The 23,259-nt window shown below is 43.9% G+C and overlaps 1 protein-coding gene across 4 annotated transcripts in view; it reads left to right on the forward strand.

Moving 5' to 3' along the window:
* Nucleotides 1-23,259, forward strand: part of MICAL3 (microtubule associated monooxygenase, calponin and LIM domain containing 3) — a 201,239-nt gene that overhangs the window by 103,955 nt on the left and 74,025 nt on the right. For 2 of the 4 annotated variants that reach the window (XM_023517064.1, XM_023517065.1), the window contains exons 13-18: nucleotides 1,308-1,504; nucleotides 2,260-2,372; nucleotides 2,461-2,523; nucleotides 3,012-3,185; nucleotides 4,753-4,836; nucleotides 16,859-17,045. In XM_023517064.1, the coding sequence (XP_023372832.1) occupies nucleotides 1,308-1,504; nucleotides 2,260-2,372; nucleotides 2,461-2,523; nucleotides 3,012-3,185; nucleotides 4,753-4,836; nucleotides 16,859-17,045 (818 nt within the window). The remainder of the gene's footprint in view (nucleotides 1-1,307; nucleotides 1,505-2,259; nucleotides 2,373-2,460; nucleotides 2,524-3,011; nucleotides 3,186-4,752; nucleotides 4,837-16,858; nucleotides 17,046-23,259) is intronic. The other 2 variants (XM_023517066.1, XM_023517067.1) reach the window with 1 other exon arrangement.

A 23,259-nucleotide genomic window follows, 5' to 3' on the forward strand; every position in this document is an offset into this window, starting at 1 on the left:
ATGTGCCAAGTGAATCAGCTATATTCCAAAGGGAAGGCAAGAAAAGAAGAGTGCAGGCAGAAGTTGTTGAGGGAACCTAGCACATGGAGTGGAGGGCAGGCGTGGGGGCAGAGGGGACGTGTCCTATTAGATTAGGCTGCCTAGAGAAGATCTAGGTAGGGAATTAACTCATAGCAGAACACAGCAATGAGGAGGTAATCGGTACTGTTTAGACCACAATGAGTTCATTCAGGATGAGTCTCCTCAGTTTAATAAGCTTAACCTACAGGGAAAAAGAATTTGAAAAAATGCTATTAGGTCAGTAGGTTAACACAAAATAAAGGCTGCCAGGTTACCTTGAAATTGCCTAAAGAACAATGCTATCAGTTCTTACTCTGAGTATCAAGAAGCTTAAAATCCAGTAGGAAATGTTTATTAATCTAAATACTTGGGAAAACTCAAGAAAATTTAACAACTCAGGAAATTTAACAAATGGAAAAATCTTTGGAGAAAAGTTTTGGAATTTCCCCTTCGGGAGAAGGCTAAAAAACAATTATAAGAGCTCGGCTCGGTGCCTGTAGCTCAGCGGTTAGGGCGCTAGCCACATACAGCAGGGCTGGTGGGTTCAAACCTGGCCTAGGCCTGGTAAACAGTAATAACCACAACTACAACAAGAACAAAAAAAGTAGCCAGGCATTGTGGCAGGCGCCTGTAGTCTCAGCTACTTGAGAGGTTGAGGCAAGAGAATTGCTTAGCCTAAGAGTTTGAGGTTGCCGTGAGCCTCTACTGAGGGCAACATAATGAAACTCTGTCTCAAAAAAAAAAAAAAAAAAAAGAGAGAGAAAGAATTATAAGAGCTCATTTAGTACATTAATAGCTTTTCAGGTCTAAGAGGCATGTTGGGTGATAATCCTAGGGCTTTAGGAGCAGACTTACTGAAATTGGCTATTTGTCATTATTTGACATTAGTTTAATATGCATCACATGCAAAGTGCAAAAGAATACATGTTAAAGATACTTCCTATTTTTGAGCTTATGTTTTTAGTAAAAAATTTGTGTTACTGGAAAAGTGAAAGTTTTTCAACTTTCCCCTCTTTTTTCCTGTATTGGGTAGATATTTAATCATTTCTTCTTAAGGATGCTCTGCATTTCCTTTGTAAAAAAGGAAAGAGAAGAGGTGAGATAAACAGGCTTGCAGTCAGATTTCAGTGATGTGTGGCACCCTGGATTTTAGCCAAAAGATTGAGGAAATGGCTATGACTCCATGTGTTCTGTGGTTTGGGGACAGTCTACCCATCTTGATACATTTTCCTCATCCCGTTTCTCAGAGATTTTGATTCTTTGGATGAGCAAAATGTGGAGAAGAATAACCAACTGGCCTTTGATATTGCTGAGAAGGAACTGGGCATTTCTCCCATCATGACAGGCAAAGAAATGGCCTCCGTAGGGGAGCCCGACAAGCTGTCCATGGTGATGTACCTGACTCAGTTTTACGAGATGTTCAAGGACTCACTCACCTCCAGTGGTAAGGCCCAGGAGGCACTAGTGCAGAAGCCCCCATGTGTAAAATGGGGATAATATATATAATTACATTGTGATATTCTAAGAAAAATGTTCGGCAAATGAAAACACTTAATAATAATCACTTAGTGATTCAGTTATTTACTACTTTAAAAATTACTATTGTTATTAATAAAGTATTAGAGTCAACAGAATTTATACCACCCTCCAGTGCTTTCCATCTTGTGTACTCTTATAGGCATCTATAGCTATTTCTGATAAGATATGTGGTTTTTACAACAGAAATCCATAACTCTAATGTTAATATGCCCATTCTGAGAGCGCTCCATTGTGTGCAGCTCAGAGCATGGCACTACATATACCAAAACCCAAGACCCCGGGGTAACTCCTGTTTCTCTTTCCCTCTTTGTCCTGAAGTAATTATCATAAAAGTGAGGCTTCAGGACTCTGCTGTAACTAATCATCCTGTGCAGATTCCACCTTTTGAAAAGTAAAAGTATAGGGTTTTGTAACTGAAGTAGATTGAGGGAAAGAGTGATTTTTGTTTACATAGATGGAAAAGAGAAGGCTCAGCACGTAGACCCAAGTGTGGTTTCCTCTGTGGAGCTCCCTCCTGGTATTCATGTGCTCTATCACAGCCAGTTATCCTTGGGAGCTTTCTGAGGGTCTGTGAGCCACCTACAAAGGAGAGTACTTCTGGTCAGGACTCTCTGGCACCCTTAAGAGCTGTCCTTAAACATTGTTGATTTCTGTTCACAGACACCTTGGACCTGAATGCAGAGGAGAAAGCAGTCCTGATAGCCAGTACCAAATCCCCCATCTCTTTCCTAAGCAAACTTGGACAGACCATCTCTCGGAAACGTTCTCCCAAGGTGTGTGGAGGAATCTTATACTGGCTGCAAAACTAATGGCAAGGTATGGTGACTAGAATAATGCAGTTTCCTTCCTCTCTTGGTACAGGATAAAAAGGAGAAGGACTTGGATGGTGCTGGAAAGAGGAGAAAGACCAGTCAATCAGAGGAGGTGAGAGTCACGTGGGATCTGTTAGAATGATAATACCGAATTGTACCTTTTTGGTTTAAATCTGTAATTCCCCATTGGTATTGCTAGATCTAGTCATACTCATCCTTTATGGGAATTTCTGTGGGCAAATACTTTTTCTCTGGGCCTTTGCCTGTGTTTAATTTTCTAGAGAGCATTCAGGGAAATAGAACACATGTGCACTCAGATCTTGTTGTCTGTTGGAGTCCTACATTTGGCAAAGGACAGTGGCTCTTCTGGGATATGACCTGACTAGCACAAGTCTGAGTACCTTTTTATACTACCCTGTGTACCAGAGTCTTGCTGACTCCATGTGGACATTAGAACCTTGAAGAGAACTACTGAGCTTGATCTAAAGCACAACTGCCAGCCTCCATGCTTGGGCCTGACCACATTTCTTCTTTGAGGGAAGAGCATTTGGAGGGGCCTCCTTTAACAGAGCTGGTTCTTGGGTGCTTGGTGTCCTTCAGGAGGAAGCTCCCCGGGGCCACAGAGGAGAAAGACCAACACTCGTGAGCACTCTGACGGATAGAAGGATGGATGTTTCTGTTGGGAACCAGAACAAAGTGAAGTATATGGCAACCCAGCTGCTGGCCAAATTTGAAGAGAATGCGCCTGCACAGTCCACCAGCATACGGAGACAGGTAAGCTCCATCTCACCACTCACCCATCCATATTCAGTCAGGCACATAGGAAGGAGGGGTCTTTAGAGTCAAGAGAGATGGGCTGTGTCACGGCCCCCCAGGTTCATGGGCTCAAGACCAGTGTCTGGCTTTCCCTTTGAGTAGGGTAGCTAGGTGGTTCAAAAGCTCACCTACACCTTCAGGGCTGCTTCATCCTCAAAATTCTGACGTGTCTGTGACAAGAATCAGCAGAGGGATCTAAAAGATGTGTATCTGTATCTGTATATCTGTGCATACATATATACCATGTTTCCCTGAAAATAAGACACTGTCGTATATTTATTTTTTCTCAGTGTCTTCATCTCCATGCCAAAATGCATGGCGTGGCATGCATTATTATTATCGGGATTGGGGTGATATTTAACAAATGCATAGAAATCCTGCTAGGACTTATTTTGGGGGTAAATCTTATTTTTGGGGAAACACAGTATTTATAGACATATTTGAATTATAAAAGAAGTACATGTTTATTAAAGAAAATGCTAAAAAATATAATAAAGGTAATTAAGGTGCCTATAATTCTGTTAATATTTTGCTCATTTCTCATCTTTTTTTAGGGCTTTCTTATTTTTATAGTTGAAGTCATTTTTAACAGTCACTTTTCTATTCTGCTGTTTATTTAACTTCAGGCATATTCCCATGTTGTTCCAAATTCTTTGGAAGCCCCTGTTAGAACGTGTAGGTACCCTGCTTTTCTTAACTGTTGCACTAGTATTGGACAGTTTAGTTGTTTCCTGAAAAAATACAGAAGTAAACATTCTTGCGATAAAGCTTCTGTGGTGTGTTGCAGATTATTTTCCTAGGATATCGCTATGAATATGAACTTTCTGGATGCTAAATGATATTCTCATAAGTCATATATCAGGCGTTAGACAGGAACATTTGACTTGAAGTGCCTTTGTTAGGGAGTGTCTAAAAGTCACTCAGACTTCATACAAGAGAAGGGGCTCATTTTGAGATTCACACCGAAAGTTTCTTGTAAACTCCCTGACAAGCGGGAAGAGCAGCTAGAGGGTAGGGGCCTACCCTCTCTCTGTGTTCTCATTCTGTCTCTTCTACATACTCATCGTTGCTGCGGACTGGACAGTGGAGCCAACTTTGTGTTGAGTCTGGCACAGTTCATTTCATCTCAAGTAGTCGTTGTACTCCGGCCTTCCCATGTGGTGGTTCACAGAAAAGAGGTTGCCTGGAGGCTCTGACAGCCTAAGGCCCAGCCCACATAAGGAAGATGAGTTTTCCATATCAGAATTAGTAGTTTAGACTCACAGAGCATTGAGTTTGGAAAAAGGATAAGGAGAATCATAGCTTCTGTTTTCCTTTTTTTTTTATTATTTGCTTTTTGTTTAGGAGGGAGGGTATTTCTTTCCTTTTGTGACTTTCTAAGTGTTGTTTGACCTTCCTCTCCCGCAGTTCTCAGGAGTGTGTGTTTGTCTTCCAGGAGTACCTTTTTGTGTCATCTACGTTGACATATTTTATTCTGTTTTGTCTCCATGTCCTGTCCCTGCCCACACTTGCCTGTGTGTCACAGCCGACACAAGTGCGTGGGGCCAGCCTGCCGTCCTGCAGCCTGCGTGAGCAGGGTCGCCCTGCTCCCACCCCTCAGTGGAAACAGGTAAAGGAGCTGCCAGGTGCCTGCACAGGCCTTCCCACCCCTGTCTTCCTCCTGAGCCAGGCATAGCTGAGGCCTGCACGTCAGAAGCCTGGTTCACAGGACAGGAGGTCTCCGTGCTAATTTGAGTACTGACTCTGGGAAGACATTTAGCAGATAGTGCTGATTTGAGTCAATGATTTGTTTAACTCCTTGGGATTTGAGAAATCAGTTAAAGAGTGGATTGTGTTGTGAATTTGGCTTGAAACTAGCTCAAGCTGAGTGGCAAATTATTCAGGTATCTCAGCCCCTGGGGTTTTGCTGTTGTCATGTTTTTCTCAAGCCACCTTTTTGCTGGCTAGATTGTCTCCTTGTGACTATTGGAGGGAAATTCCTGACTCAGACAAGTCTAAGAGTGGGGGTGGTAGAGACTTTCACATTAAATAGAAAAATGTTATCCAAGAACATAGTTTTGAACTCTCATTTTTGTTTGTTTCAAAGCCTGGACAAGGGTATTCATGGACACCTTTGGGAATTTTCACCAAAATCTTTGTAATGTCTCCTGGAAAACTGCTTATCCTAAGTAGTACCAGATAAAGTAGATGAAGACACCTGGTTTATGACAGAAAACCAGTGAGGGGAGTGGAGGCTGGCGCTGTATTTTCTCTCATGTCACAGCTGAGCAAGTTCCTGGTGTAGGGAGTGGAGCCTGGATAGGCTGTCCTGTGGTTTGTTATTGTTAGAATTTATAAGATGCTAAGTGGTCAGATGAATTGATCCTTGATTCCATCAGCATCTTCCACAGTCAACTCCACTAGCCTCTTATACTATGAAGTGATATCTCCTGGGGAGCAGTGAGTTGGGTTTTATTGAAATTGTACTCAGGGCAGAATGTTCCTTGCTAACTGTTCTTTTAATAATATGTCACATTAGGCCGGATAGGGTGGGTCATACCAGTGATCTCAGGCCAGTGATCCCAGTACTTTGGGAAGCTGAGACAGGTGGATCATTTAAACCCAGGTGTTTGAGACCACCTCAGCAACACTGTAAGACCCTGTCTCTTCAAAATACTAAAAGATTAGCGAAACATGGTGGTGTATGTTTGAAGTATCAGCTACTCACAAGGCAAAGGTAGGAGGATCACTTGAGCCCAGGATTTCAAGGCTGCAATGAGCTATGATCAGGCCACTGTACTCCCACTTGGATGACAGAGTAAAACCCTGTCTCTCTCTCTCTCTTTTTTTTTTTATTGACACACAGTCTCACTTTGTCACCCTTGGTAGAGTACCATGGCATTAAAGCTCACCGCAACCTCAAACTCTTGGGCTGAAGCGATTCTCTTGTCTCAGCCTCCCAAGTAGCTGGGACTATAGGTGCTCACGACAATGCCTGACTACGTGTTTGTAGATATCATTGTTTTAGCAGGCCCAGGCTGGGTTCAAACTTGCCAGCCCTGGTGTGTGTGGCCAGCCCCCTAACCACTGAGCTACAGGCACCGAGCCATAAAACCCTGTCTCTAAATAATAATAATAATAATAATAATAATTTAAAAAACCACATTAGGCTGGGTGCAGTGGCTTCCACCTATAATCTTAGCACTCTGGGAGCCCAAAGCAGGTGGATTGTTTGAGCTCAGGAATTTGAGACCAGCTTAAGAAAGAGTGAGACCCCATATCTACTGAAAATAGAAAAAGAAAAAAAAGGTGTTGTGGCAGGCACCTGTAGTCTCAGCTATTTGGGAGGCTGAGGCAAGAGGATCGCTTGAGCCCAAGAGTTTGAGGTTGCTGTGAACTATGACACCATGGCACTTTACATGTGGCAATAAAGTGACACTCTGTCTCAAAAAGAAAGCAAAAGAGAAAAACACATTAAAAGCAGGACCCATGAAGTAGAGATGGAACTTTGGAAGCAATGTCCAAATTCATACAGAAGCCAGCCTTCCTCTTTCTCTAGGCTTGGGGAGGTTCTTCTGAAAAAATGCTTCAGAAATTTACTTATATTTTATTTTGTTACCCTCTGCCTTGAAGTCTAGGTGGAACGCTAGACTCCTTTAGTGTTCATAAAGGTCACCTGAGATAGGAGGAGCAGAGAGGGAAGGAAGGAGAGGAGTAGCATACCCCAGTGAGTGAACATGTGCTGCCGGATGGAGCTTCTGGTTGGCTTGCTGAGGAGTCTCAGGTAGCAAGTGTGGCTTGAGGAGCTGGCCAGTCTAAGGCCTCAGTCCTGGTGGTCAGTTACACATGGGCTTTTTATCTGATTGATCTGTACCGAAGGGGCTCCAGAGGCTTAGTTTCTGTGGGACTGCTGTGTCTCCTGTTTCTGAAGGGTCTGAGAGCCTCCGACTGCATGCTGCATTCTCCCTGGAGAATGTTGTTAGTCATGGCCAAGGCCCCTTGTCTTCTGGATGATCATGATCCCAGTCAGTAGAGCAGAAGACTGGCAGGCTGAGGGGCAGCAAAATAGGACCATGAAGTCACATACAGGTTGTTCTGTGTGTCTATAGAATGGTCCCCAGAGATGGCAGTTAGACAGAGTCACTGGGTAGGTGGATGAACAAGACTTGGTAGGTGAGGAACCATGGACAGTGAGCATCCTGTGAGGTTCTCAGGTGCTTTAGGTTATATAAAGTCAGGAATTAAGAATTTGTGAGGCTGCAGGGAGGTAGCACTGTGAACCGATTCATAGTTCTTACATCCAAGTGATATGTTCCATATTGACATAGAATGTTTTCTCAGCATTAAATCATGAATCTTGGCCTTCTAATTTTATTCCCCCAAAGACAGTTGGAGTTGTACTGCCAGGTGCTATAGAAAGTTGGGGACAGAGGAACTCCAGTGGTGCCTGGGTCCTGTTTGATGCACGCTCATGGTTGAGCCCTGCGTCTTCCTTCAGGAATAGGGGCTGACTGGCAGCATCTCACTGTGGCTCACTTTGTGCTTCTCTTGAAGTGGATCAGACTGGGACAGGAGAGCGTGGCAAGCACGGCAGTGACGGTTGAATTGACATAAGCACCAGTTTCAGCTTACGTCATAGTGTGGAAGAAGGGAAATGAATAACAATTCTACCTGCCAGTGACTTTTATTTTCACCTTCCTCTGTCAACACTGTGCCTCTTCCCTTCCCCACCCTTTTGCCTTTTGATCTCAGAAATGTGTCATGAAGGCCAACAGTGCATTAACCAGCCTTGGTTTGGAAGTAGATTGTCGTGTGAATTAGGAATAAACAACAGAGCTGTTTTCCCAGGTCCCAAAACTTCATAGCCTCCCTCCTTCTCAGGCCTTACTTGCATCTATTCCATCTGAATAGCCATCTGAGCCAGGGATCGAGAATTCCTGTGGAAAGGACCAGAGAGGCCTAGGAATGTGGGATTGTTGATGTGGTGCTGAGGGGCTTCTGAATGAGAGGCAGACTCCTAAGGATGAGGGTTTGCAAGGGAGAGGGGCCACAGTGAAGGAAAGCTGTGGACATGTGTATGTATGGCATTCCATTAGGGAAAGACATTTGATTTTTTTTCTATCTTGTTACCTGTACTTTCTTGTATTTCCTTGGTTGTTTTCCAGAACTTCTGAGTGTGTGTGTAGGGTTGAGAAGAGAGCAGTGCTCCTTTGCTGCACTGGGTGTGTATATGACCCAGCCCTGGGAGGGAGCCTCTGTACTTGCCTCAGGGTGGGGGGCTTGTTAGTTTTTTCTTTCCACTCATAATCCAGCCCATTTCTTCTGTTCCCTGTTAAAATCCTTGGTCCCTGGTATCTGGAAAGTGCTACACTACAAGTTCTAACCAGCTGCCCAGAAGGTGCAAGTCCTCCCTGGACGCCAAGACACTGACAGGCCACCCTCTTAGATAGCCAGGGGTTTGGTGTTGAAGATGGAGGGCAAAGAAGGGGCCTGTTGGGACATTCTGGCAAATGCCCTTTAGTCCTCCAAGAACCCGCCTTCCTGTGGTTACTGTTTTCAACAATGTTCTCTTTGTTTGTGTCTATTGGTATAAAAGCGACGGGAAAAGGAGCGTTCTCGGACCTGCCCCAAAAAAGTGATCACGCTCTCTCCTCCCCTTACTCCACCTCCCTGTCGGGCACGTGGCAGCCAGCAGGTGATCCTCTCTGCATGCTCTGTTGTCCTGTCTGCCTCTTCTTGCCTTCCTGTGTAGGTAGCTAGTGTAGGCACCAAATCAGAACTTACTTTTTTCAATGGTAACTGTTAAAAACAATAATAAAAAAGAAAGACCATCTGTAGGAACCATTTGTAGCAGAAGCCACTTTTATTAGTGCAGATGAGCAAGTCCTGACTGGCAATGTAATGCATTTAAATCCTGAGTAGTTTTATCTAGTCCCACATCATGGGAAAATGACCATGCAATCACAAACTAAAATTTAAACTGTATTATTCACTATACTTGTCACAGATCTGAGGCCCGGAAGCTCTAAGAGCAGCACATTTTTCTAAGACCCCCTTTAAAGTGGTTGTTTTTTTCTTGCTGCCCAACGAGATGTGGTTAACATGGGCATTTGGGAGCGTTTATAGGACTTTACTACGTGAGATTGTTCCCTTCTGATTCTGAGTCCCCTGCCCTCTGCTCATCCAGTCCTTCTCCATCCAACCCACTTGCCCTCCAGGCAGATTATTCAAGAACTGCTTTATAGAGTAGACCCCCACAGACATGGTTAATGAGGACAGCAAGTGTCCATTTGTGACAAACACTTTCATATGAAGTTTATTTGTAGAATGGCTTTGGCTGGCATTTGTAGTATATTCCTATAAAATAAAATGCTAATTTCAGGGGCAAGAGCTATAGAAAGACCTTTTCTCCGTTAAGGTGATCTTTTTAAAAGGTGGCCACTAGTAACATGTCTAATTTTAAAGGCCCAGCCTACGTCCACGAGTCTAAGAACTGAGCTGTCATAGGCTTAGTAACTGTCCTATGCTTCACCTCTAAATAAGAGCTAACAAAATAGGAGCATTGATTATGACCCAGGCATTATTCTGAGTTCTTTTCATGTATTATCTCAGCCAATTCTCACAACAGCTGTCTACCTATCTCCATTTTACAGTTGAGGAGACTGAGGCATAGGGTAGCAAAGCCAAGTAATTTGTTCAAGGCCACACAGTAAATAATGGAGCCAGAAGTGATCTGGGTCTGTGCTCTGTCCTTACTGTGTCTGCAGAGACAATATGCTCTGGGTCCTGGATGAGAGTAGCCTCATAGGAAGCTTTGGATCAGCTTTTCCACCAGAACATGGTTATAAGGTGATCCCTAGTTAGCCGAAGAGTTATGAGAGTGGTTTTCCTTGTTCCCACGATTGTTGTGTTAGTGTTTTCCTCAGATCAGCAAGGCAGCTGCGTGCCTGTCCACAGATTTCCATCTCTCTCACCTATATATTCCTATCAACTGAAAACACTCCCAGTCTTTGTCCATTTCTCCCTTTAGTAAGTTAGGCTTTGGTCCCATGTTCCTGCATGTCCCTGAGACCACTCCCCAGCTTAGAGTTTCCTCTGGATTATTGTAATGGTCATTTATTCTAGCCAGTTTCCATCTCCCCACCTTTCCTTCCTAGTGTCTTGTTTTGGAAAGCTTTATCCTTTTAACCTCTTTTTCTAAACCTTCCATTTAACACCTCTGATCTTATGCCACTATGTGAAAGAAATAGGTTTCTTCCACCTTTGTACTAACTGCAGTTCTCTATCCAGGTGGGCAGAATGGCTGTGCAGACAGCTGTCCTTGGGTCACAACGTTTGACAGAGATGAGATTATGGTTATGTGGGAGTGGGGTTTGGTAGGGGAAGGGGGTATGTATTGAAATGAACTCTGAATTTCTGGCCCTGAATTTTTCACTGTCACTTAGTAGGTTGAAATAGAGCTTGGATGGAGCTTAAGTTTCTACTTTGTTACCAACAGACATACAGGGATCTTGGTGCTGACAACCGTGGCAAGCAGAGTCCCCGTCACGAGCGGGTAAAACAGCATGAAGCCATGGCATGGGATGCTGAGAGCCAAGCAGACGGGGCACGCATGGGGGTGGGGGGTATGGAGGGAAGGGGGTTTGGGGGGTAGCCCCCTCCCCTTGCTTTTTGCACGTTCTTGTCACCCAGCAAAGAGCCATAATTCTTTTTGTTATTAGTGTTGACCCCAGCAAGTAGTGTTCACCATAGAGCATTCATCCACCCAGCATTCAGGTCCAAAGTATGTGTGTTATTGAATATGATAAAGAGCCTCAGCACTTCAATCTCTGCCCACTTTTCCCATTCTAAGGCATACTACCTCTACCCTAAAATATGTACTAGTGGTAGAAGAGCATTGGACTCTCTGCTACAGCCTCTTAGGGGCTGAGTCCAGGTCAATAAGGCAGTTGGCATTTGATATCAGCGATCTTGATGTGGACATCCTAAGAGAGCCAAAGTGTGGGGATTTTTCAAGTATGAAGAGATTGAAAGGGAAGGAAGGTGATGACAGATGGGGGTGCATAATGAAAAGCTTTAGCCAGTCTTTTCTGAACAACGAAGGGGGGAAATTATTGATAACAACTGTCTATCACATAGTTTGATGACTGGTACAGATGCCAGTTAATGAAGACTGTATATTTAATGTAACTTTCGTAGTTCTTCCTACCTTTAGAGCTCTCAGAGTGGGAATAGACTGCAGTGAGGGTAAAGAATCATCTCTAGTTGTAAATCTCATGTAAGCCTTTTATTTTTACCTCCTCTTCTGCCTTTGCTGTCTGAGAAATAGTTACAGGCAAGCAGTAAATTAGGTCACTCATCAGACCTATTAGGAAGCTAGTCACAGCACTATCTTTCTGTGTCCTGTGACCAAGCTAGCAACAGGTAGTCTGTGTGCTGCAAGGATCAGATGCTGGTCAGGGAGGAGAGAGTGCGGTGGGGGTCCTTCTCATCCTCTGCCCAAGGCCCTGCTCCACTGTGCTCACCCTTATTGGGCTGCTCTCTCCCGTGGTGCTGAGTGTGGCCCAGCCCCCCTTTCCCTTCTCAGGGTATATTCTTCTCAAAAAGGAAAGTAGGCATTTTCATTGAGCAGGGCAGTGCCCTACATTTTGAGGAATGCGTGTTTAATGAGGTGCTGGTGATTTTCAATGAAACAGTGCCTAAAAGAAGAATGTAGAATAGAAGGAGAAACTGGCATGGAGAGAAACAATTTGAAGTCTAGGGCTGTGGTGCAGAGGGGAAAGGTAGGTTTGAGCTCAGCGGGCAGCAAGAGCTGCAGAACTTTTGCTTTCTTTTCCCTTTTGAGCTGGTTACTGGATTTCTCAGTGCGGGCCTGGATACTTTTGAGGGACATTGTTATGTTCCTTTCCAGGACCCTCCCTCCACTACTCCATAACCCTACACATGCACACACCTGCTTTCTCTGCCCTACCTTGTCCCTAATCCCCCACTTCTCCTACTGGCTCTGACCCCTTCGTCACCCCAGGGGGACACCCAGTCTTCTCTCTTGCTTCCTTTTGGTGGGTGGTGCTCTTCTACAGAGATCTTCTTCAGCTCCCTCTGGGACCTGTACTGCTGATTCTATTCCCAGGGCTGAGCTTGGGGCCAGTGAGCTGGCTGAGCATCTGGAGCAGAGGCTGGCTAGGCACCAGGTAGCTGTCGCTCCACATTGTCACACCATGGAGCCGTGAGAGCGGCTGAGTAGGGGGTGTGATGGATCTGCCTAGAGCTGGAAGAGTAGAGGGCTTCTCAGTGCCATGACTGTAACTCTGCCCCTGCCACCTGGTTCATGCTGAACCTTGTAGGAAACTAAGTGGTTATGGTTTGCCAACACTTTTCAGCCACCTTGCTCTCTGGGACCAGAGAGTGCCTGGCTACATGGGTCAACCACCAAGGAAGCCCTGAGTCTGCTTTTGCTGTGCACACTGTATGCAGTTTGCAGAGGACTTGGGAAATTCAAGACTTTTGTCCTGATCATTGCTCGGGATCCCACTGGCTACTTGGCAAGCAGAGCTTCTCTGAGCACTAACAGTAAAGGGAAGAGATACCACATCTGGCCTTTATGTAGAAGGAGCACACTTCACTCTGGATTTGCTGTCTCTGTGCCTGCTACTTGTGAGACTAATGAAGTGATGGGGCCATAGTAAAATCTGTTTTCCCAGGAGAAATCCTGGCTAAGGTCAAGGAGAAGGCCCTCTGCAGAGTCCAGAGCAAGATACCACTCTGCCTTCCGCATCCTGGCTGGCAGCGTTACCCACTTAGCCAGTGGCTGGAGGACGAAGCAAGACAGGGTGAGGCTTTGCTGGGTGGCTCTCAGCTGCAGGTCTGTATTCTAGAGCATACTCCATTGTAAGCATTCAGCAAGGGCAAGTTAAAAGCAAAGGGGAAGCTGTGAATGAGTTGCTCATGCTTATATTCGGGTCAGTGTGTGACTTAATTTAACCATTCCTTTGATTTTTTTTTCCTTCTCCATCTTGTATTTTATAGCCAGAGTCTGAACCTCCTCGTCGATTTTTTGTCGACCAATGGGAGCTTTCTGTTAGTCTTCGTTCCTCCCACCCTGCCTCTCCCTCCTCCGACTCCCTGCGACAGGTAGCATTTGCGACAGGTAGCATGGGCTGGGCCTTGGCGAAACTCTTCCTTCCCTGTGCAGCCTCCACTCACTTCACTCTTGCAAATGTCATCTGCTCTGAGTGGGTTGTGGAATTCTGAACTTTGGCCTGTCTCTGCAGGAAGCTGATGTATGTGTGTGTGTTTTGTGTGTAAAGCCTGTGGGTATACACCTCAGCTAAAGAGGCTGCTGGCTTTCATTGAACTGTGTTTAACACGCTAGATTCTGTCCAAGTAAACCCATTTTGATCGTTATTTTAACTGTACCAGATAATGATAAGCATTTTCAGCCACTGGCTTTTTAAACTTGAATGTCTTCATAATAATGTGTTGCAAAACATGAACCATGGTGTAATTAAATCTCTTAAATGGAGTAGTGAATGTGCAATATTGGGGTGTCTGTTGAATTGTAATCATTTGAGGAATGAACCCTGCTATTGCCCACAGTGGCACTGATCCAGCTATAGAGAAGTTTCTAGAGAAATCAGAGGGTCTTTTTGTCCTTTCTGTTTGATATTTCCTGTTCTTAAGCCAGTATCAGACCACACAGTTTGTGTGTCATAGCACATGCCTGCATGTGGTGTGCAATAGTATAAGTCCAGCGATTGCTACATTTTGACTATGTTTTAGGAGTGAAAAGAAGGAAACCATCTGCTTTTCATGCCAGAAACAACTAGAACTTGAGTCTTCACTTCTCTTAAGGGGGTGCTTGTTAGTGTCACCACCTCTCTGAGAACTGAGTGTGACAAATGCCTTTGCAGCATAGGGTGATAGCTGCTGAGGATGGTGGTTTCTGGTCAGAAGAGAAGGGTACAGGCTGAGCAGTGAGGACCCTGGACTTGCTCACTATCTTGGTCTCATATTTGATGTCTGGCCCACACACTTGCTTGTCTGCTACAGAATGAAAGAAATGCAGTTTTCTGTTCCCTTAGTGTCAGCCATTAAATTATCTGCCCAGCTCTGCCTGGTCTGTGTCTTGTTCCAAGCCTAAGCTTCTTTAATGTCCTTAATCTAAAGAAGGTTTGGATCTAAGGGCCACTTGTTTTTCTCAACCACTAATAGGTATAATCTGTGAAATTAATGGGGAAATGGCATCAATCCTTGGAAATCTCCTTATTTTTGAGTTGAAAAATATAATTGATTCCTCAGTTCCAGCTGAGCCTGAGCTGAGCCAAATGGGAATAGTTTTCTCATTTGTGTGTCTGTTCCCGTATTTACATAGGCTTGACTTCCTCAGAGTGCTTCTCCTATCTGTCTCTGCCCAGCCAGGCCCTGCCATTGCTCAAGCCTGTGATCCTCTTACATGTGACTTTGTATGTTTGTCTGTTCAAGCCACTCCCTAACAAGGGGTTGTGGGCATTGCCAGGATAATTGCTCCTGGCAGGGTTCTGAGTTAGAATTAGAGTAAGGGTCCCTCTGATTTGGTAGGGAGCCCCTTTATTTCACAAAGTTCATGAGAAGAGCACACATGCATTAGATGTCATGGTCATCTGCATGTGGAAGGGTGACCTGGACATGGAGTCTCTAAAGAACTTCCTGGGGACAGCCTCAAGGTTGGCTGTCTAGGGCACCCACCGTAGGTATAAGCCAGTGACTTATGGTGAAATTGTGCACATTTTCTTCTGTTATTTCTTCAGCATTGCCAGAAAGAGGATTAAATTGGTTGGATTTTTTCTTGTTTATCTTTTTTCAACCTATAAAAATAGGTTGGGCATAGTGGCTCATGCCTGTGATTCTAGCACTTTGGGAGGCCAAGGATGGGGGATTGATTGAGGCCAGGATTTTGAGACCAGCTTGAGCAACAGGGCAAGTCCCTATCTCTTCAAAAAACATAAAAATTAGCCAAGTGTGGTAGTGCACACCTGAAGTCTTAGCTACTTGGGAGATTGAGATGGAAGATCACTTGAGTTCGAGGTTGCAGTGGGCTATGATGACACCACTCCACTCTATCCAGGGCAACAGATAACTCTGTCTCAACCCCCCCCCCCATCCCCCAGGACTACAAATACATTCTGACTTCCCAGGACGAGCTAAGCAACTTGTCTGCATGGCCACAGCTTGTGTTTAACTCACCCAAGCCAGTCTAGAAGGCTTTGGCCTTAGCATGTGGGTAGATCAAGGGGCCTCAATATGCAGCACTCAAACCCATATTAGACTCAACTGAGAACACCTCTTCCAGTAAAGCTCAGGAAGGTTGGTACATGTGACAGGAGTTACAGGTCAAGTGTTAATGAGGAAGAAGATTATCACAGGTAATACTAGAACTAGTAACATTTGTTACCCAAGTGGAGAGTCAGCATTTGCAAGGAGCTTCATTTCTTTCTAAATAAGGAAATAACTTCCCAAGCCTTGTCCCACACCTTGAAACATGTGGTTAGTATGGGCATCTGCTGTCTGCATGGGAGTTATTCCTCTTGAATTCTTTAAATGTTATCCGAGTCACCAGGGTATGGACCCTTCTTACTCCTGTTTGCATTCATCCTGTCTTCCTACCCTCTAGCCTCCTGGAATTGTATATCCCACAAGGACATGAGAGACCGAGTTTTCTCCTAATGAAGACACTTTTCCCTGCAGCTGCTATTTCCACACATGCTGGTGCCTCTGTGTGGCACTGACACGGTGTTTTTCTTATCACCCAGCTTGCCTGCTTGTGAGCACTGTGTGGGCATGATTTGTTGCTGCACCTTGTATTCATTGTATACCTTTCTAAGATTTTTTTTCCCTGTCTTCTTAATTTATTTATTTATTTTCCTTCTCATTTCTCTTCATTCTGATCATTTTATAATCTCCAACCACTAGAAGTATATAAAGATGTACACAGGCGGAGTGAGCTCATTGGCTGAGCAGATAGCCAATCAGCTTCAAAGGAAAGAGCCGCCCAAAGCCCTTCTAGACAAGAAGGAACTGGTAAGAGATGTCTCAAGGGCACTGCCTAGCTAGACATAACACAGCTATGGTAAATAAGCCTGGTTTCTTCTGAGTAATCAGTATATGCCATGTGGTCATTTTTTTGGAGGTTGTTTGAATTTCTAGGACTGCCATAATTGTTTAGAAAGTTGTGTGGAAAAGTGACTGCTTTAGAGTCCAGGGGACCCATATATGTGTGTAGAACACTGAGTGTATATGTTTCTGATACGCTCAGAACAGAATTGTGTCAAAATAATTTGGTTTAATTGCTCTGAAATTCTGTTATCTTGGATCCTTCACCAGAAGCAAATTGACTTGGGTTTTCTCTTGATGATTGGTTAACACTGGTTCAGAATCCACCTGTGCCAATGCTCTCCAGAGGCACATAGGATACAGTTCCTGCAGGGGTACAGTTGCTCTCCGGAAGAGCCAAAAGTGGAGTGAACTGTAGCCATTAATACTTGTAGTCTGCTGTGGAACAAAATCATGTAGGGAGGTTTAGCTTCACGCGTGAAGGGCTGCAACTTTGGGGAGGGGCCTGAGAACACTGCCCTGAGGTGCCTTTCCTTCCTCTCGCCCCCTCCCTACTCCTCCAGGGCTCCATGAAGAAAGAGTTCCCGCAGAACTTGGGAGGCAGCGACACATGCTATTTCTGCCAGAAGCGGGTCTACGTGATGGAAAGGCTGAGTGCTGAGGGCAAGTTCTTCCACCGGAGTTGCTTCAAATGCGAGTACTGTGCCACCACCCTGCGCCTCTCAGCCTATGCCTATGACATCGAGGACGGTGAGGTGGCTTGCTCTTCAGGGCATACTTAGAAATAGTGTTTGAGACACTTTGTTCATTTGACCTGGGAACCTTAGAGTGTTTTGCTGCATTTTTGTGTACTTTTTCCCTTCTATCTCCCCAACCCTTCCCATCCATCTCTTTCCTTCCTTTGTTTTTTTGCTAAGACTCTCATATAAATATTTCCCAAAGTCACCAGGCTGTATCATGCCCAGCAATGATGGTAATGAGCATGGAATGCACTTGCCTAAATCATTTTCCTGACTTCACAGAAGCTCACTTGCTTTCTGACTTTATGGTGGGATCTTGAGATAAAATGGCTGTAAAGAGGATAAGTCTTCTTGTCTTTAAATCATAGAAGGAGAATCATAGGTCTGTAGAAGTCACATTTCTTGCCTAAGGTTGACAACTGATAGTTGAAACTAGATCCTGGCTCCTGATTCTCAGATGCTGCCTCTTGGAGATTACTGCAGTATGCCTGGCATTACTGCTTTCTCTGGCATTACTGCTGAGGGCATCAGCATCTCACCATCCCCTATCTGATGCATTGTGAGCTCATGTCACAGGGCCTGAATCTACTTTGCTATGGCATTCAGGCCTGGTCTTTGGTGACATTTACTGGTTTTTACAGTGGAAAGGTTGGTAGGGTAGAAGGTAGCAGATCATGCGCACGGATGACAGAGTCTGATAGACAGTGGCAGGCTGGCCTACCATGAGAGGACCTTGAACTCATGGCTCCTGCACCTGTTCCTACAGGCTACTGAAGGGGCTCATGGGCAGTCTTACTGATTGCACAGTAATGAGGGGGCCTAGATTAATGGGAGAGTAAATTAATCCTCACAAGTATGACATCAAGCCCCTTACATTTGATAGGTGACTTCTTGACTATGTAAGGTGATGTCATATAGGAGAAGTTACATGCCAGTTAGGACCTAGTTGCTCCAGGCATCCAGGCCCTCCTAACAGTGAGTCAACAGGTAGCTCTTTCAGAGGAAGCAGGAAAGGAGCCCTGAGGGTGAACTGAGAAAGGCTAGTTCCTGTCCTTATAACATGGTGGTCCTCTACCCAGTGGTGGGAGAATTAGACTATTGTTTAGATAAGGAAGGTAAATTGTTAGTTATCAAATCCTCTGTTTCACTTTTCCCATACGATTTAGGAAGTGCCTTTGATCTCTAAGGATGGGGGTGGACAGAGTCCACCCAACTTTGTATAGACATCCTTAATGGTTAGGTTTTATTTTAGTTACTAGCTTCCTATCGGTGGATCCTTTCACAAGACCCAGCCAATTGATCTACAGGGGTTTTTTTGGAGACAGATTTTCACTGTGTCACCTTGGGGGGAGTGCCATGGCATGATAGCCCACAGCAACATCAAACTTTTGGGCTTGAGCAATCCTCTTACCTCAGCTTCCTAATTAGCTAAGACTACAATGCCTGCCACCACACCTGGCTAGTTTTTCTATTTTTAGTAGAGGCAGGGTCTCGCTCTAGCTCAGGCTGGTCTCCAACTCCTGAGCTCAGGTGATGCTCCCTCCTCGGCTTCCCAGAATGTTGGGATTATAGGCATGAGCCACTGTGCCCAGCCTAATCTACAAGTATTTTTGCTTATGGATGTGTGCTCATCTTTGCTCTTGAGGATACAGGTGAAGTATAAAATGTGCCTCTAGGAGCTCATATTCTGACCGGAGGGATAAGCTAGTGCACGTGAAACAATAGCAGACAGCATAAGAGGATGATGATTAAGGGCTCAGTTACTTTGTCTAGATTGTAACTTTGTAGAAGTTTGGAGGAGAAAGAAATTAATGAAATTCAAAAGCAGTCTAGAGCAAAGTAACTGACCAGAGGCTAGACTTTGAGAGAGAAGGATGTTGTGGCTAAGAGGGGGGCAGAGGTGGCACATTAGGGTGGAGCTCAGATGGGAATGGCCACAACGCTGGGCAAGGTGAGGCTGGATAAGTGTGGGTATGTTATTCTGGGGCAGGGAGAACCATGAGTCTAAACCAACTCCCCAAATTTGGATCCAGATAAAATTTTCGTCAGCTCAGCCCCTCCACAGAACTTCCATGGAGACATGTGGACTATAGACAGAAGTGGAAATTTAGGGACACTGAAGTTATCAAGTGATTCAGAAATCTAACTGAAGAGCCTCAGAGAAGAAAAAAGCCAGGGAGATTAAAGCAAACAGAAGTCACCCAGAAGTTCTATTGGGCTCTTGACCACATAGCACATCTCTCATAACATCCCCATAAGGTAGCTGTTTTTATTGTAATTTTAGGAAATCATGTTTGGAGGCGGCATAAGTTGCTTGGCCAAGTTTACACAGCTACTAAGTGCTGGTTTGCACTAAATGAACTCTGGATTCATTCCAGGTCAGAGGTTTAGGGATTAGTGACCCTAGGTTCCATTGTCAACTCCATACTGGTAAAATAAGTACCATATACTTCAAGATGTATCTGCTTGCCCTTGTAACTGGTTATTCTTCCCTTCAGTCTGCTCGAACACAAAGCTACTCTTTCTCCTGTAACATGGTAGCTTGTTTGTGATCGCTACCAACTCTTAAGACAAGGACTCCAAATCAGACAGTACGTCAGGCCTTTTCCTGTCATCTTGAGAAGAGAAAACTTGCTACCTTCCAAGGTGGTCTGTGTGGGGCAGTCCTTGGCAGTGACGAACCTCAAAGTCTCTATCTCTGCTGGTGACACCCAGGCCAGCTGTTGTATCATCCGCCAGCACCACTGGCCTCCTTGCCCTGTCCTTGATAGTCAGAAAGTAGCTTAAGGAGTCTTAAAATGTGTAACTCAGATCTTGCCCATCTCCTACTCTTAACAGTGCAGAAAGAACCCACAGCCCAGTCCCAGTGGAGCAGGCATCACACATCTAGCCTGACTGCCCTGCCATTAGCTGCCCCAGCTTGCTGTACCTTTCATGCTGGTCTCTTTTTCATCCCATAAACATGACGAAGCCACTGCTCTCTTAGGACTTTGCTTAGCTGTCTTCTCTCCTGGAATGCACTTTTCCTCCAATCTCCTCAGGATGGGCTTCCTGTCATTCACATCTCCACTTATTCCCTCTCTAGGAGGCACTCCCAGCCCCTCACAACACCTATTCCATCCCCACACAGTGGTGACTGCTGTCTGATACTTGCTCATAGGTTGTCTGCTGTATCCAGAGACCTTGTCAGTCTGCTTGCCTGGAGGACTGTCCTTGTTTAGATTGGTACCTGTTGAATCCTGGCATCAGTGAGATGGTGAATGAATGAATAGCCCCATTTACCGTAGGCCTGCCCTGTGGCCATTCGTTTTCCCCAGTTCCTTTTCCCAGATTTAATTATCAGGATTCCTTACTTTAGATCACTGATAATGAGTCACTCAACTAAACCACACATAATCTGTAGTTAATTTATAGCATTTTGTGTATCTGGATTTACTAACCTGAATCAGACATCATAACAGAGTGGCTAAAAGAATGGGCTCTGGAGCCAGCTTCCTAGGCCTCTGAGGTTTACTAAGAGGAGGGCACTCCGGGCAGGCTGCTCAGCCTTTCTCTGCCTCCCTGGGAAAAGGTGGGTAATCGTGGTGCCTGCCTCATTGGGTGGTGGTTAAAATACTATCTACCACATGGTAAATGGTAGATAGAAATTAGCTTTTTTGTTCCATTTGAAAAGCAAAAAGTGCTATCAAGTTCAGTTTGAGAAGGGGTGTGAGGAGGTACTTATTTTTTTTTTTTCAGATTCTTTATTTTTTATTTTTACATATACATGTGTTTACTAGGTTTCCACTTTTTGCCTTCACAAAATCAAAAAGGCTTAAAATTTAACAACAATAACAATGTTTAAGATATGGGCTAGAAACAAAAACCTTATAAAGAATGAATAAAGATAAATACATTCAGAAAAGTAATCAGATGATTGCTGCAATGAAGTATTAAGCAATAATAATAATAGTAATGCAAAGAAGAAGTAACATTCACATTGTCAAATAACAGTATGTCTGTTATAGAATACTTTGATTCTGAGGTTCAGTATGGAGTCATCAGTTAACTTCTTATTATTTTTTTTCTCAAAGTCTCAAAAAATGGACAACTAATATTTATAAATAAAAATAAAAGACAATTTCAAAAAATAGATCATGCCAAATCTTATAGACAATAGAAAAAGAAGAAATACTTCAAAATCATTCTGCTTAATCTAGATACACCTGATATTAAAATTGTAAAAAATACATTATTATAAAGGGGAAATTACAAACACAATTCACTTTTAAATGAGGATGCAGCATCCTGCTGTATCTTAAACAACATATGAACAAGTTGAAGTAAAAATTAATGTTTAAGTAATGTACTTTAGTCAAAATTGAATCCAGTTATGTGAGAATTAGTCACTTTTTTTTTCTTGTCCTTACCCTCACCTCTTCCCTCCTTCTCTGTCTGCTCAGAAGGGGAGAGCAGACTGAGGACGTACTTATTAATGGAGCGCCTACAACACATGACATGTGATATCTGTGTAATTATCTCGGTCTGTGAAGTGGGTGCATGTTCATTTCTATGTGAAGAAATATGCGTCCAGAGGCTAAATAGTTCACTCTGCTCCTGAGTGGCTGAGACACTGTTTGAACTGAGATCTGATTTTAGAGCTCATGTTCCTTATATCATGTTGCACTGTCTTCCTAGAAAAAAATAATTTTCTGGACTTTTTGGGGAAATTTTCTTTGTTACTAGGCCTGTAGAATTTGTTTCTGAAACTTAAGCCTCTTTTTTCCTTAATTGAGGGTATTAGAGGAGGGTATAATGAGGATTCAGTTGAATTTAATCGAGTTGTATTTGAAGATCTGGCATTCTGGCTGCAGCAGGCTCATACCTGTAATCCTAGCATTCTGAGAGGGCAAGGCAAGAAGGTTGCTTGAGCTTAGGAGTTGGAGACCAACCTGAGCAAGAGTGAACCCATCTCTACTAAAATTAGAAAAATAGGCTGGGCTTGGTGGTGCAAACCTGTAATCCCAGCTACTTGGGAGGCCGATGTAAGAGGTTGCTTAAGTCCAGGAGTTTGAGGTTACAGTGAGCTGTGATGATACCACTGCACTCTAGTCCAGGCAATAGAGTGAGACCCTATCTCAAAAACAAACAAACAAACAAAAAAAACTGGGATTTTACTTTAGCAGGAAAAAAAACCCCAAATTAATGCAAGAAAAAAATTGAAGCAAGGAATGAAAGTAGAAATAACGTATTTTCTGATGATGTAATAAATAAGACTCTTGGTTACAAGTAATAGAAGCCCAAGTCAGATTGAAGTTTAAGCAGTAGATTAATAGACAGCAGTCTCCAGAGAAGGGCTGCCCCTTCTCCCTCATTATCCATAATGATCCTCCAGGAGAGCTCTGGTCAGCCTGACTTTACTCACATGCCAAGGCCTAGCGCACTGTGACTGACCAGCCTGGGTTATGTGTCCACTTCTAGGCTGGGCAACATCAGGCCGCATGCTTAATACCCCTCATCAGAATCCCATGGAGAAGATACAGAGCAGACTGGAAGAAGCCATACGTGATTCAAGTACTCAGATATTTTACCTTGTCCTATTTACTGAGGGCCAGAATTCACAAAAGCAGAGTGGCTTATTATGGATCATAAAAGGAAATTGTGGTCATGCTGAAAATAATAACCTATGACTTGACTCCCCTCATAAGAAACAAGGAGTAAGATTGATTTTGGTTACTAGGTGTTCCTACATCCTAAGAGATGTAGTGTTTCTGAGTCCCGGTGAAATGCCAGTAGCTAGTGGAAAATCTGTTTGGGGAAATATACTATGCATTATGAATATTATTTTAAAATCTATGAAATTCCACAAACTATATCTTTCTAATAGATTTGTTCAGCATGGGAGAGGGAGTTCATGTGAAAGAAAAACAAGTCAGTCAGTTTCTTTGAAGGAAAAAAGAAAGAATCAGATTACCAGGTAAAGGAGAAAAAGAAAGAATGCCATCCTATCTTTTACTCTCTTTGGGTTTTAGGTCCTCTTAACTTTGAGATCAAGAAACTCATTTGTCTAAAGGGCCCTGTTTACAAATGAGAAGGGTGAAATAGGAATGAGAACAGGGTTCAACAGTTTCTGTAATGAATTCTGTCATTTAATGCTCAAGAGCATTAGTGAAAGTAAAGAGTCAGAAAAAATGGGTTAATTCCACTACCAGCGTCATGGGAAAAGCCCGGACAGTGTTGTTCAT

This window comes from Otolemur garnettii, unplaced genomic scaffold (assembly GCF_000181295.1).
Source record: "Otolemur garnettii isolate 467f Iridium unplaced genomic scaffold, OtoGar3 scaffold00104, whole genome shotgun sequence".
In the NCBI taxonomy this organism is placed as follows: Eukaryota; Metazoa; Chordata; class Mammalia; order Primates; family Galagidae; genus Otolemur; species Otolemur garnettii.